The sequence below is a fragment of the Neolamprologus multifasciatus genome, chromosome 22 (genome assembly GCF_963576455.1).
Source record: "Neolamprologus multifasciatus chromosome 22, fNeoMul1.2, whole genome shotgun sequence".
In the NCBI taxonomy this organism is placed as follows: domain Eukaryota; kingdom Metazoa; phylum Chordata; class Actinopteri; order Cichliformes; family Cichlidae; genus Neolamprologus; species Neolamprologus multifasciatus.
Genome location: NC_140459.1, coordinates 4064725 through 4080521, shown reverse-complemented (window position 1 = coordinate 4080521; position 15797 = coordinate 4064725). Strand labels below are relative to the sequence as shown.

Genomic DNA, 15797 nt, shown 5'->3' with positions numbered 1-15797 from the left:
GTGAAACTGTTGGGAAGACAACGTTGGAGAAACGTGAACATTTTATTTGTTCTGTATAATCTGCAGATTCTGACAGAAATCTGCAACTATCCTCTGAAGCAGCGCTCCTCTAAAACAGCAATAAGGATCATTATTAGGTTATTTACATTATTATGTAAATAACAAAATAACTTAAAGCAAAAATTGGGAAACGTGAAGTCCGAAGTCTTTATATTAACGACCATCAGTCAAACAATATTGTTGGTCTGGGTCTAAACAGAGCGCGTTGTGTGTGACGTCTTCTTTTGTGCATGCGACCGCTTTGAGCGTTCACACTAGAGCGCGTTTGCTGTCGCATTTTATTTGTAGTGTGAACGAGCAGACGAAAAAATCTGAATTTGATCAAAAAATCGGAATTGAGCATCAAGACCTGCAGTGTGAACGTAGCCTGGAAGTCTCAGAAAATATGATCCCAACTTTAATATCTCATCATGTTACATCCAAGAAAGAAACTAACTGACATCTATCATCCTCAAATGGGTTACAAAGCCGTTTTTAATGCTTTAGCACTCCAGCAAACCAAGATAAGAACCATTATCCACAAACGGAGAAAACTTGGAACAGCAGTGAACCTTTCCAGGCTGCCCAAGCAGATTTACTCCAAGAGGGTCACAAAAGAAACCAGAACAAAATCTAAACAACTGCAGGTCTCACTCATTTAAGGTCAGAGTTCACGATTCAATATTAACAAGTAGACTGAGCATGGATCGTGTCCATGGGAGAGTTCAGAGGAGAAAACCACAGCTGGCCAAAAGGAAAACATGAAGAGTTCTGGTAAACTTTTCTGTGGACTGATGAAGGTTTGAGTCCTGTTACATCTGGTGTAGGATTAACGCAGCATTTCATAAAAAGAACATCATAACGACACGGAGGCGGTAGTGTCATGGTCTGGGGCTGCTTTACGGCTTTCAGGACCTAACAGAAACATCTGAAGGAGAACGTCTGGCCATGAGTTTGTGCCCTGAAGCTCGATGGCACTCGTGTTATACAGCAGGACAGTGATGCAAAACACACCAACAAGTGGCCTAGACAAAGTCTGGTCTTAAATCTGATTTGGCGTGACCTTAAACAGGCTTAAAACTTCAGTCTGGCTGAATTAAAGCAATTCTACAAAGAGCTGTGTCAGAATTCATCCTGAGTGATGGGAAAGACTCACTGTCAGTTACTGCACTGCCAAGGTCGACACAACCAGTTTGCAAAACTGCATTTTTCATTCATCCAGGTTATTGTTGTCCAATATCAGAAGTTGTGTGATCTGAAACATTTAAGTGTGACTCATACGCCAAAAATGAAGAAATCAGGAAGAGGGCAAACAGTTTTTCGCAGCACCACGTATCTTCGGGAGTCTTTAACCTTTCTAAGGGCTACACTGTGTAACAACAGGAGACAGTTCTGGTTGAGTAGCAGCGCTTCTTTCTCACCTCTATAATATTTGAGGGGCCAAAAATCAACACTCATGCTCCCACTCTCACTCTGGAGAGCGCTCGGATGTAACAGGAGAGCTGAGGACGCCAGCACCAGAGTGTCTTTTGCATTCTGTCACAGAGGCTTTCAGCAAAATGGGAAAATAGATCGAGGTGTGCAGCAAATGGCATTAATTTTTTTTTTTTTTTTTAAGAGATAATAGCACTTTACCTGATCCCCATCTTTCCGTACCGGCACGGCATCCGCTGCTGGAGAGGCAGAGAGAGAGAGAGAATGAGATGAATTTAAGATTTCATTATCAGGTGATTCAGTAGTTACAGGTATGACGCCACATGCAGAAATCAGGAGTCGGTTTAAGCTGTCTGTGATAGAAGGTGAGACAGGAAGATACAGTGAGGGAGAAGCAGATAACAGTATGTCACGCTGAAGCCGCCTTCGGCCTGCTCGCTGTGGAGGAATGACAACGCCGTCTCTCTCGCACACACTCTCGCACAAACACACCGAGCTAAAATTAGATTAATTATCCACGCCAAGCTTTGGCACGCAGAGGGCACAACGAGCGTGAGTCATAGAGGCCAGAGATGACTCTGAAATATCTGAGGGTGATAACAGTGGATGCTTATTATTGCCAGTAAAGTTAATAATTTAGTGCTAATAAAATAGAAAACAGGGACCACTGTGGAGCAGAGTAGAGAGACTGCGATGACAGCTGACTCACCGCTCGTCTGGCTTTCCTTGACGACCTTGAGCATGACCTTAACGCTAAATTAAGTTATCCAATGAATCTATCAGTGTAGCGGCTCATGCTAGCACTCTGTGTGAGAGCTAGCAACAAGCGAAACAATGATGAGACACAAACAGGCTGCCCTGCATTATTTTTGCTACATTACTGGATGTAGTGTGCACCAGAGCAGCATTAATACTGTGCAAAAGTCTTGAGCCACCTTAAATTTTGCTGTAAAAATGGGAAATAGGTGCAATTATACACGGGAATACAGTGCATAAGGCAAAAGGACAGTTTTATGAGCTTGAAAATTAATAGTCTGAACTCTTTTCATCTGGATTTAACGTTTTCTACCACTGAAAACGTAACGTCCAGATGAACAGAATCGACTTTCTGGGGTTTCCTTACCTGGATAATTGAGCGTGCATCAAGACAAGATCTTTTAGATATGATTTCTTATCATTTCAGGACTCATTTCCCAGGCTTCTTGAAGGACATCCAAAGCTGTGTTTTGGATGTTGGCTGCTTTTTAATGCACTGGCAGCGTGTTTGGGATCATCGTCATGCTGAAAAATAAAGCTGTTGCCAATCAGATGCTTTCCAGATTGTAATGCATGGTGGAAATCTGAGAAAGAATCTGATAGTACTTTTTGTCATTCACAATGACAGTAAATTGAATCAGAATTTTTACATTTGGATCAATCGCTCTATAAAACCTGCTGCCACTGATTTTCCACCCGGATCTTGTGTAGTTTACCTCGGCCTTTTCTCTCTGGTCTCCAGCCTTAAGAATGACGTCCTGACGGTAACCTTTCCATTGAGACCATTTCTGATCATGCTTCTGTGAACAGTAGAAGAGCTAAGTGCCTCTTTCAGATCCTGAAGGACATGACCTGCCAATTCCTCCTCCAGTTGTCCAGTTTACCCACATAGTCTTAAGGACACACTGCACACCATGCCAGGATATGCCAAGTTTTCAGCTGTCTGAGAATGAACTTGTTGGTGCAAACGTACCATTTTATGCTTGTCAAACTGTATTATCGTTGGCATTTTTTTAAATATATATTTAACTAAAGAAACAGGAAGAAATTGTGCTGTTTTAACAGGCTGCCATAACAAAATGCCAAAAGCTAAAACTTTAAATTGCTTCTTTGCTCCTTTGTGAAGTCTGTAGACATAACACTGATGTATGCCTTGAGATAGATTCCTTTTTGTGTGCTTAAATGACTCATAGGTCAGTGTCAAGTGGCCTAACAAAAAAACGAAAGCGTTTCTCTGAAAATGGTCAAGTCCGAGGACTGGACTGAGGCTTCAAAGACTAACTGGAAGCAAAATATGAAGAAAGGGTGGCTCAAGACTTCTGCACAGTACTGCAGGTGCCTGAAGTTGTACATGTAGTGTGCCAGCTCAGAGATTACAGTAAGCAGGCAGTAGAAAATGCCACAGTAATGTGCATCCAATGACAGATTTATACCAAGTGTCAACATTCTGCAGTAATGAATTATTTTTCTGTAAATCGAGGAATGACTTTATTCATGTGGTGCTTGAATTTGACTTTTCCCACCAAATTTATTAATATGTTTATTAACAGTGTTGGGAAGGTTACTTTTAAAATGTATTCCATTACAGAATACAGAATAAATGCCCCAAAATGTATTCTGTAACGTATTCCGTTACGTTACTCAATGAGAGTAACGTATTCTGAATACTTTTGATATATTATCATGCTTTTAGCTTTTAGCTTTTAGCATTAGCATGATAATATATTAAGTAATCCAAATTTGGATTACTTAATATATTATCATGCTGTTTACAACTACATGAATGTACTATTGCTGTGATTTATTACTGTTACTGAAGGTCCGCGGCTCCGAACCGTAGTAAAGGGACCTCTGGCTAATACGGTGGGTTCTGTGTCGGCTCGTAGCTGAAAACTAGCTTTACTTTGTTGTCTGGGTCAACTTTGCTAGCAGAGACAGAGAGAGGCGTTGAAAGGCTGCTCCAACAGAACTTATTGTTTTTGGAGGAAAACACGAACACGGTGTACAGTCGAGTCTTAATAGCTTACTTACAACTGGGCTCGTCAGGCTCTCTTCTTGGCTGCAGTGGTTATTATTATATTTACATGCTTCCAGCTCCCGTTTTTGCTCGATGACAGCTCGTACTTTTCCTTTTTCTCCCTCCCTCGCTCACAGACACATAACGTGTACAGCAGTCCATTCTCCCTGCAGCACGGACTACACTGCCTATGATGCTACATTCTTTAGAGCTATACCTGTAGCATTCTGCCTGTTAGCTTAGCACAACAACAACAGGCGCTCTCTCACCCAGGAAACACGCAGAGAGAGAGCGTCGCCCTGTAACCATGGCAACCGTAACGCTGCCACCTGGAACAACAGAACGTAGCTGTCAAACAAAACCCAAACAGTCCTGACCCGCCACAATATGAAACAGGGAAGTACCGCCGTGTAATCCATTTATTTCAACAAAGTAACTGTATTCTAAATACCACCTTTTTAAACGGTAACTGTAACGGAATACAGTTACTCATATTTTGTATTTTAAATACGTAACGGCGGTACATGTATTCCGTTACTCCCCAACACTGTTTATTAATGCGTTGCACTGTATATTGACGATGCCAGAGAAATATTAAAGCATGTTAACTGAAAACCAGGTAAAAAATGAGGCGCTTCCTGTTACGCTTGTACTGCTCGTCCGTCTCATCAGCCATCGTGCTTGATTGCATTTTCCCTGATATCGGTTTTTCATCACCTTTATACGTTGATGAAACCTTTTCGCATTGCTGACATCGCCCAAATTTTGGTGGAAAAAAGTCAAACAAGAATGGAATAAGTGCGTCTTCAGTGGCAAACACGGCGCAGTTCTCTACTCTATAATTGCCAAGGAAATTCCAGACAACCTGCACGAAAGCTTCCAAGCTGCTGCTTCAGGAGGCTTCAGCTCCTTTTGAGTTAATTGTCAAGCATCAGGTCATAGATGTCAGGACCAATAAAGACACCTTCCTTAATTTAATTAATTGATTAATTAAATGTATTTCTTAAACGCTGAAGCACATCACGTTTCCGTCAGGCTATAATAGCTGTCCAATACTTCATAAATAACAAAACAGGATGTTCTAGATGAAAATGGTTTTTAGATTTTGAGTCAGTAAAATTAGTCCAAGGTGCAGGTGAAAGAATCCCAGGAGCAAAGTGCTTGTTGACCAGTGTTACTGGATAATAAAATTAAATAGTTAGATCCTGAATACAGCACAAAGCTGTTCAGTATTTCAGGTCAATAATAAACCAAATCATTCTCAGCAGATTGTATTGATACAAAAAAGAGTGATACAGACGGTGAAAACGGGGCTACAGAGACAGAGGGCTGAGCAGAGACTTCTTTAGCTCTAAATCATGTTAACGGGAATATGAATCGCTCTTTCCAGCAAGCTGTCCTTGATGCTCCTGTTATGATTCAGGAGCCTTGGGAGGGCTGTCAGCTAATGTGGTTCACCTGGTCATCCTGTGCCCTGAAGATCGTAAAAGCTTGTCTCTAAGCTCACTCTCTGTCTCAGCACCAGCTGGCATCAAGCTTTTAGCTCATTTATTTATTTTATATTCCAGCACAAAAGTGCGTACATTTAATGATATAACCAGCAACCAAAATGCTAATAAAAATAAAACAATCATATATTTTATGAAAGGGATATGCATACATGCGCTATGCTAAACCTTAATAAACGACCTTGGTCTTCTTGTGTGAACACTGTGGCAGTCGCTGAGTCAGTTTGTCGCAGTATGTTTCACGTAGCAAGCATCACATCCTAAATATATAAACAAAAACAGGATATGAGTCATAAGCAGGGAACAGAAGTGCACGGAAAAGTCTTTTCTTCCTTCTTGGAAGCCTCATCTTTTATTGCAGCATTAAGATGATTGAGAAGCAAATCTCTGTCCAGTATATCACCGAGTGCCAGCGCTAAAATTAGATTAATTATCCACGCCGTGCCTTGGCACAGGAGGGCGTGACCTGTATGAGTCAGTGATGCCTGGGATATTGAAGGATATTAGAATTAAGTGGCGCTGAAAGGAGGGGGCTCCCCCTTGTTAACACAGATTATAACCTACATCTGTAATATCTTTTGGTAGAAAGAACTGAGATAAAATCACTCCTGTTTGATCCAAAGGGCTGCAGGAGGACTAAAATACTTCAAGTCAAGTGCTGTGAAATTAGTCCAACTTCAGCTAGCAGAAGTCAGGATGAGAGTGCTTATGAAGAAAATTGCCTAAGTTGTTGAATATCAATCTGAGGAGTAATCCTGGGCGTTGTACGCTCATCATTAGAACAGCTCATTGCCTAAACCTTCGAAATCCTCCTTTAGCGCGTCAGCTCTCTCGTCTCCTCGTGAAAGGCTGGTTGAAGTGGATTTAACAGCTGTAATCAATAAGGCAGATTGGACTCACTTATCAGGCTACGTTGCTCAAAGAGCCGACATTTCTTATGTATCGCATTCTGAACATATGGCCCAACACGCACACCGACGCTGTCTGCATCGATTTTAAACTCTCTCCCTGGTTCCGCCTCACTGGTCCCGAGCACGACAGTGTCTAAAAATAACTCAGCCTTCATAACTTCAATGGAGACCTAAGTTTTGTCTCCGAGGAGTACCAACACAGGCCAAAGGTGTAGGGAGGGTGTAGCTTTTTGCTCTTGTTCAGGGGTGGACAACACTTTATGTCGAGGGACACGAAGGTGCTAAAAGCAATTGATTCAGTTACAAAAGACCCTAGTGCTCACCAAGCTCCACTTGAGGGAAAAAGGTGTTAATAATTATTTTTATTCCAAAACACAGATGTTTCATGGAAGTGTAGATGTGCCTTAAAGCTGCAATAATTGTCCTGGACAGCAGGGGGCGACTCCTGTGGTTACAGAAAGATTTCCAGTTGCGCAGACATCCATAGGAAAATGATCGCTGTTTCTGTTTTCTGTTGGGATCTTAGCAAAAACTTTCCTGATGACTTTATGATCTCAGTTTCTAGTTTCACGTCTTACTGAATCAAACATGATGTTTATTTTGTGAATTGTGGTCTACATCAGTCCCAGAAGGATAGGCAGGTCACCAGTCTGTCGCAGGGCTAACACGTAGACACAGACAACCATCCACACTCACATTAACACTTGCAGGCCATTTAGTGTTTCCCATTAACTAGGGCTGCACGATTAATCGTTAGAAAATCGCGATCTCAATTCATACTTATGTGCGATCTCATTTCTACGGAGCCCCGCAGGGGACATGGGAGAAAAAAAAATTAAGATGGACTTTTGCGAGATCTCGCAAAACAAACTCGGGATCTCGCAAAAGTTTTGCGAGATCTCGCAAAACAAACTCGCAAACTCGCAAACAAACTCGCAAACGTTTTAGCCACATTCTTCGGACGCTGGCTCGAAGCCGACCGGGAGGTCGAGGCACGATGTGCCGGGAAAGCGGTGTTCCTCCCGGCTGTAGTAGATCTCGCAAAAGTTTTAGCCGCATTCTTCCCGTTAGCTCGAAGCTAACGGGAAGAATGCGGCTAAAACTTTTGCGAGATCCCGAGTTTGTTTTGCAAGATCTCGCAAAAGTCCGTGGGAGAATTTTTTTTTCTCCCATGTCCCCTGCGGGGCTCCGTACATTTCCAAATGACAACGATTTAAAAAAAAAAAAAAAAGACGACAATTGTACCGCATTTTGATCCGGGACGTAATCTGCATGAAAACAAGCGCTCACTCTTCCTGCTCAACAAATGACAAGGGCGGAGCTTATACCACGTGATACAGAAGCTGGCTGCTAAAATTAGCAGGAAAAAACAACAGAGCACGTCAGGGATGACGAGGAAGTGACAGGAGAAAATCCGTCCCCGTCAACCACCCAAACATCAATAACGGGAACCTTATACAGCGCTTCCCTATACCCGTCAAACTCCCGCAGGCACAAAGAAATTACGGAGGCTATTACTTATCACCTGACCAAAGATATGGCTCCATCAACACTGTGCAAAACGAGGGATTTAGGAAAATGATCAACACCCTAGACAAACGCTACACAGTGCCGTCCCGCAACTATTTTTCTATCGTTGCACTACCTGCTCTATACACGCAGCGTCGAGCAACGGTGGAGACGCAATTTCAAGCAGTACAACATTTTGCGGCAACGACAAAATGTGAGACATTTGTTGTTTTTATGTTTATTTATTGTTTTTTATGTTCAGTCTCAACTGTTACGAAGTTGATGTGCAGTTAATAAGTGCAATAAATATTTATACTGGAAAAGAAAATCGTGAGAGAATCGTGATCTCAATTCTAAGCCAAAAAATCGTGAAATCATTTTATGCAAAATCGTGCAGCCCTACCATTAACCCTTCCCTACTAACTGCACGTCTTTCAGTCATCCCTCACCTTTCATGGCCTCGCTGTGTGCAGTTTTATTTTGTTTGTTTTTTACAGCGCATTGTGTTCTGAATCCTGATTGGCTGTAGACCATTGTCAATCAATCTCCTCCTCCCGTGTCTCCTGTACAGGACAGAATGCGTTCAGCTTGTCAAATTTACATAAATCTTCAATCGCTAGCAGCGTGACGCTGAAGTGCTGTATGTTTGCAGGTTTTCTCCCCAAGAAACAACAATGTCGACGAAACGTTTTGCACCGTCAAAGGCACCTGCGATAGCGCCCAAAAGGCAGAGGAAGATGTTAACCGTTGCACAAAAAGTTGGACTTCTGGACATGCTAAAGGAAGGTAGAAGTTACGTTTTTTTTCTGACCATAAGGCGCATTAAGCGAACAAAACAGTCAGATAAGTCAAACTTTACTCAACTCATTCTTCTTGCTTCCTCTACTTCCATACTATTGATTCATTAATGTTGAATTCTCTCACAGAGTCTGAGTGTTTGAGAGTTTAAACAAGAGAGAAAAGTGTGAAAATGTTCATGCCTGTCTGAGAAAAGTGTATAAAGTGTAGTGAGGGGTTTTACAGCCTTAAAACATCCATAATAATTGAAAAAAATAAAGTTGGCTACTTCGGATTTCACCTATCGGCGGTTATTTTTAGAACGTAACTCCCGCGATAAACGAGGGACCGCTGTATTTGTTTAGAAATGTCTCTTTAATAAAGTGTGGAGCTCGAGTCAGTCCCATAGGGTGAGAATCCAGACTCTCTAACTCACCATTCAACAGCATTACTAATAATTACTGATAAAAATGTGATAATGTTCTAAATGATTACTAATAAAACAAGATGAAGACTAAAGGTTTGTGTCTTAAACAAAGAAAAGTCATGTTGATTCAGTATGACTTCACCTCACCTGCAGCGGCTCCATGCACAACTACTGATGCCCGAGTTCAGAACCACTGATTTAAACACATCGAGCTGTTAATGCAGCAGGCCTTCACACAACAGCTGTGTCCCAAAACGTCGGCTGCATCCTTCGGAGGACCCGGCCTTCGCGGTCTACGTTGGCCGGGTCCTTCAAAGGCCGAGAAGGCTGGAAGTGCGAGGCTGTGAAATTGGACGGTCTAGTGTCGGTGGAGTTTAATAAACTCGGCCGTCTGCTCCTTGCTATCTAAAATATAACAGGACACTGGTGTAAATTCTCGACCGTCTCACACTTCTGTTTAATCAGTTTTCTGTTTGACGTTTATTCAGCTGTGTGAAAACCAAGGAGGAACCCACCCGATGGATTAATAAAGTTTAATCTAATCTAATAACTTTGATCTCAGCCAAACTGATTTACTCCGGAACAAATAAAACACCGAAAAAAGGCAAACAATTACATTTTTAAGTTATCCGAGTGACTTATATCATGTTTAACCTGAGTAAATGGTAAATGGCCTGTATTTATATAGCGCTTTACTAGTCCCTAAGGACCCCAAAGCGCTTTACATATCCAGTCATTCACACACTGGTGATGGCAGCTACATTGTAGCCACAGCCACCCTGGGGCGCACTGACAGAGGCGAGGCTGCCGGACACTGGCGCCACCGGGCCCTCTGACCTCCACCAGTAGGCAACGGGTGAAGTGTCTTGCCCAAGGACACAACGACCGAGACTGTCCAAGCCGGGACTCGAACCGGCAACCTTCCGATTACAAGGCGAACTCCCAACTCTTGAGCCACGATCGCCCCGTAGCGATCGTGGCAAGTAGCGAGCGGGGGTCTGAAAACGATGAAGCAGGGAGTCCGCTGCTCTCGCCGGCTGGAGTGACCATTGAACCCCCCGGCTTGCTATCAAGCTGGTGGGTAACAGACGTCTCCGAAAACGTCGGCACACTTTTGCAAATATGCGATGTCTTGATAAACCGAGCAGATATTTGATGTTTACACAGCTACTTTCTCGCCTGAAAATATGTTAAAAGTTTATTTTGTGACCCAGAAAGATTAGTAAGAGTAATTTTAAAACTTAGTAGCGGCCGCCATTGTTGGAAACTGGAATTTGGCTGGGCCGCGCTATGAATTCTGGGATATGGTAGGCCACGAAGGACACACCCTACCCATCCTTCAAATTCGGGGAAATGAAGGACGCATTTGAAGGAGTCGACAAATTGGGACAGCCTTCGTCGCCTGGCTGTGACGTAATCGGCCTTCAAATGCGGCCTCCTGAGGATGCAGCCGACGTTTTGGGACACAGCTACTGTTTCATTCTCTGCGATTGTGTAAACATCAAAGCTCACTGAAATGGTGCACATCTAAACCAGTAAACGGAGCTAAATGGGCTGCGCACATTCATTCTCTGTAGGATTCCAGATAATCGCCTCTCAAGACTAGCGGGAAATCAGACAGCATGGAGCAGACAGAAACGGGCTCCACGCACAGTTTCAACTTGGAAGAGGATGAAAATTTAATATTGTAAAAAATGTAAGTTATCTAAATACTCTGTAGGTACAATACACTGTTCACCATGTCCTGTGGTGTTTACAGAATTAAAGTGATCAGATTTTATTAAAACGTCTTTCTTATGTAAACAAAATAACACTGACTTTTGACCCACGCATGTACTCTGACGTGTACTCTGACCCACACAATGCAAACATTTCTTAGTCTTAGACACATTCAGAGGAATAAATTGACTTTTTCAACTTTGTTAGACACGTTCGCTCTCTCTCTCGCTCTGTTAATGAAAGGCATGCAGTCTTAGTCATGACTCTGCTTCTCTGTGAGTACATTTGAGATGCAGCCCTGGGGATCCTGGAGGCCATTTACTCCACACAACACAACCACACACACACACAGCAGAGACCTCAGGAGCTGATGGAGCTCCCTGCTGGAGACGTGGTGGAGGAAGGAGAGAGTGAGGAGAAAGACACAAAGGGAAGCTGAAGACTCGGAGAGTCTGACAGGAGGAAACGTTGAGAGCTCAGGGGATGAGGTATTTAGGTACACTGGGTAATAACAGACTCATAGGGGATCTTGAAATATTCATGACATTTAATCTATTAAGTTGTGTTTCTGGACAGGAATTTTAAATAGTCCAGTCTCATACTTAGTTATTGGTCATGTCTGTGGTTACAAAGTAAAGTTTTTTCTCTCTTTAAGGCCAGAAAAAATCCACAGTAAACAGTTGGAGGTTGTGACATCATTCAGAGACCACAGTCCCTGAGGGGACAAGATATTTACACTACAAATACATTTGATTATTCATTATCATTCAGAATAGTTTAGGTTAGGTTCAGGGAGATGCTTCTGTTGTGTGGAAACAAAAGGTGTCTAGTTGTGACATAAACTACTAGACTGCTGTAACCATTTAATGTTTTACCGCTTGGCTGTAGGGAGACAGCAGCAGGGCTGCTGGGAAGATGGACAAAAGGTAAACAGAAGAAGAGCCAGAGGAAAATATGGGAATGAAAGGAAGAAAGAAGAGCAGGGAAAACTTCATGTCAGCAGGTGGTTGTTGTGGCAAAACACAAAGAAATCTCTGTTATTTAACCTCCTAAGACGGTCGGCAACCTGCGGCTCTTTAGTCCTTATAGTGCGGCTCCGCGTGGTTTGGGAAAATAAATTAGAAGTATTTAGCTGAAGTGTATTTTATTTATGTTAGTTCTTTTTTAACTTGTAGTTCTAAATTGGAAGATTATTGTGATATTGAAATATAAAAAGAAAATTATATTTTATTATTTTACCACGCCCCCCCACCCACATTAACCAGGTAAAATACATATTTAGGGAGAATTTTGCAAATATCTATTTTTCATCTTTTAGCAGCATAGTGCTTTTTTTTCCAATTATTTTTTAAAAGTCAGGTCAAGGCTCCAAAAGCACAAAGGCGATATAACGGGGGCGGCTCACAACAGTTTTTGTTTGCTGGATCATTTTAGTTCAGCTGGGTGTCTTTCCTTTTGTTATATTTCTTTAAGAGTTCAAAATGTGTTAATTACATAAATAAAATTCTCTGTAGCACTTCATGGATTTCATAAGGCAATTTCAAACAAGGCATAAAGGTAAAAAACAACATATACAGTGTTATCTTCATTTTAGATTTCAAAAAGTATTTGCGGCTCCCAGTGTTTTCTTTTGCATGGAAACCGGGTCCAAGTGGCTCTTTCGGTGTTAAAGGTTGCAGACCCCTGACCTAAGACCAAACTCCTTCATGGCATGCATTTTTAATTTCTCTTTGCTATTTGGGCTTTATACTGTCGACAGAACACTATAAAGTCACGATTGAGTAATGATGTGCAAAACTTTTTATTTGGTGTCTGAACACAGCAGCATTTTTCCTGAGTACAAAAACAAAATGAGAAACAACAATTGTGCCCCTTTGAGCAATATGGCTCATTTGAAAGAGTAAAATTTAGTATTGTGGTCTAGACAACCCAAAATGTGATGTCCCCATATGTGGACGCCAGGTCCAAGGAGGTTAATGTTACTGACACCATCACATCTGTACAAACCTGAGAACCTGCAGTTTTCATCCTAAACAGTTATTTGTCTAATTACCAAAATTAAAGATTCCCTGTAACATACAATCATTGAAATAATGCACACATTTATATTTTCAGTGAGAAAGAAAACTGCACTCACAAAAGTGAGACTGCGAGATAATCTGTGGAATAAATCAAAGCCGTCACTATTATGCAAGGCCCACAGTGGCATACTGTGAAATAATCACAGCTGCTTGGACTAATATGTGTAAGTCGGAACAGCTGGCGGTATCAGTGATCACCCTGGTGCCATTTGATGGACATTTACCCAGAGTTCCCTGCAATACCAGGAGGGACTGCAGCGTACATCGCAGTCATTAGTGTCAGTCAGTGTCAGACGACTTAATGACCATTAACACTTCAACTTCTTTTTTAGCATCTGTAGGGCTGAATCATTTTTAAGAAACAAGGTCTGTGTCCTTACAAGCATGTGCTGTTTTAAAAGAGTGAACATAGCCTCATAGTCTGGGAAGTGAAAGTGGCTTAAACCTGCAGGTTCTTTTAACGGCCAGCAGGGGGCAACACCTGTGACTCTAAAAAGAAGACACATTGTATAGAAGTCTACGGGGGAAACAGCCTGTTTTCACTTGATTTATTCTGTCAACAAATGTTTGTCTCATGTTTGTGGTTCAGGTCACTGGTTTCAAGTCTACGGAGGATTAGGGCCACTGGAAAAAAAATCTGAGAAAAAATTCAGAATTCTGAGAAAAAAGTCGGAATTCTGAGAAAAAATTCGGAATTCTGAGAAAAAAGTCGGAATTCTGACTTTTTCATCAATATTTTTTTTTTTCGGAATTTTGACTTTTTCATCAAAATAATTTTTTTTTCGGAATTTTGACTTTTTCATCAAAATAATTTTTTTTTCGGAATTTTGACTTTTTCATCAAAATAATTTTTTTTTCGGAATTCTGACTTTTTCATCAAAATTATTTTTTTCGGAATTCTGACTTTTTCATCAAAATTATATTTTTCGGAATTCTGACTTTTTCATCAAAATTATTTTTTTTTCGGAAATCTGACTTTTTCATCAAAATTATTTTTTTTTTCGGAATTCTGACTTTTTCATCAAAATTATTTTTTTCGGAATTCTGACTTTAATCTCAGAATTCTGACTTCATTCTCAGAATTCAGGAAAAGAAGAAAAAAAAAGACGTGCCCACTTTTTTTTCCCCAGTGGCCCTAATCCTCTTCCGTACAAGTCGGATTTATTACAACATGATGTTTCTTTAATAAATTGTGGACCCATTCAGAGAAAAATAAATAAAAAAGCAGGGCATAATCAGCAGTGGCTACCTTGTGATTGATAAGTGACTTACATTCTCCGTTTGTCTAGCCAAATGTGGTCACTTCTGTCTCCAGAAACTGAGATGGCAACAGGAAAAATATTTCAGACTGACGGTTGCACAGAGCAGATATTCTATCTTCTCTTGAAAATGTTTAATCAGCAGCAAATAATTCTAATATGATAACACAGCTACTGCATTTCATTCAGCATCTAGCTGGTGAACCATGGTGGTGAAATTACAGTTAGAAGAGTAAATGTTGAATTAAAGGGGAGAAAACTTTCAGCAGCAGCGGCGCTGCTCACTCGCTCAGCTATTCTGGGTCTTTTGTTAGCGGGCACTGAGAAATCGATTGAACACACAGAGAGAACAAGGCAGTGCGTCAATCAGAGAATGAAGGAGTTGGAGCTGCGGTCGCTGTTTTATTTAGATCACAAACAAACTTTCAAGTGAAATATCATCATTACAAACACTGGTTCTCCTTTCTGTGAAACACATCGTGTATCTGAATCTATAGGATAACTAAAGCAAAAGAAATGACTTTGCCCTGCTATCCAGTCTCTCTCCATCAAAGGTGACTTTAACCAACTCTAAATACAACCACTACTTGTATAAATGCAGGTGCTGATGTGAAATCCCACCAAGAACGCACAACATTTGAATGAGAGCAGACTGATATTAACGCTAGATGAAACTCAGACAACAAAAAGCCACTTTAGCTCATTGTTTTCCTGCTCCTGCCCATTTCCATCATCAGTCATTTATCTCTATTCACCATAACGACCGTATAAAGCTGTAAGCATCTCCACATGTCATTACAAAGGATTTGCTGGGTTTGCCATCACTTGCGAGAAAAAGTGCTATAAACCCTTCTCTGTCTAAGCTACAGAATTCCCAGCGACGTGGCTTAGACGCTCTGCAGAACGCTCCAGACTTCAGCACGGTTGTATCGACTGAAAGAAAACGACGAAGCCGGCATGTTATTTTACTGAAAAGCTGGTAGTATGTCATGCTGTATATTCTGCATGTTAAGCTGTATTTGTTGCAGTTTTTTCATATTTATAAATAGCTGCTACCAGGTTTCTTCTGTATATTAGATTATTCTCACTGACACTTCCTGATGTCATGGATTTTAAAAATGTTTCAACAAACAGCACCTCTGACGTTATGTGCCCATTGTCATCATTTATGTAAAACTTTATTTCTGCCGTTGGTTAATCTGCTGTTTATTTTCTGTATTAGTCAGCTGATCTTTTAAAATATCAGGACACAAGTGAAGCATAGCCGCCGAACTTTCAGTTTACAAACACAACACAGAGTTGAAATGCTGAATTTAAGCAGTGTTTACAAAACTGTCAGCGGTCATCAGAACGATCAAAC

General features: G+C 41.3%; 1 protein-coding gene across 6 annotated transcripts in view; it reads right to left on the bottom strand.

The window, feature by feature from the left end:
• Positions 1-15797, bottom strand: part of LOC146492668 (protein FAM131B-like) — a 102972-nt gene that overhangs the window by 54654 nt on the left and 32521 nt on the right. For all 6 annotated transcript variants that reach the window (XM_085148366.1, XM_085148363.1, XM_085148362.1 and 3 more), the window contains exon 2: positions 1675-1712. In XM_085148366.1, the coding sequence (XP_085004492.1) occupies positions 1675-1712 (38 nt within the window). The remainder of the gene's footprint in view (positions 1-1674; positions 1713-15797) is intronic.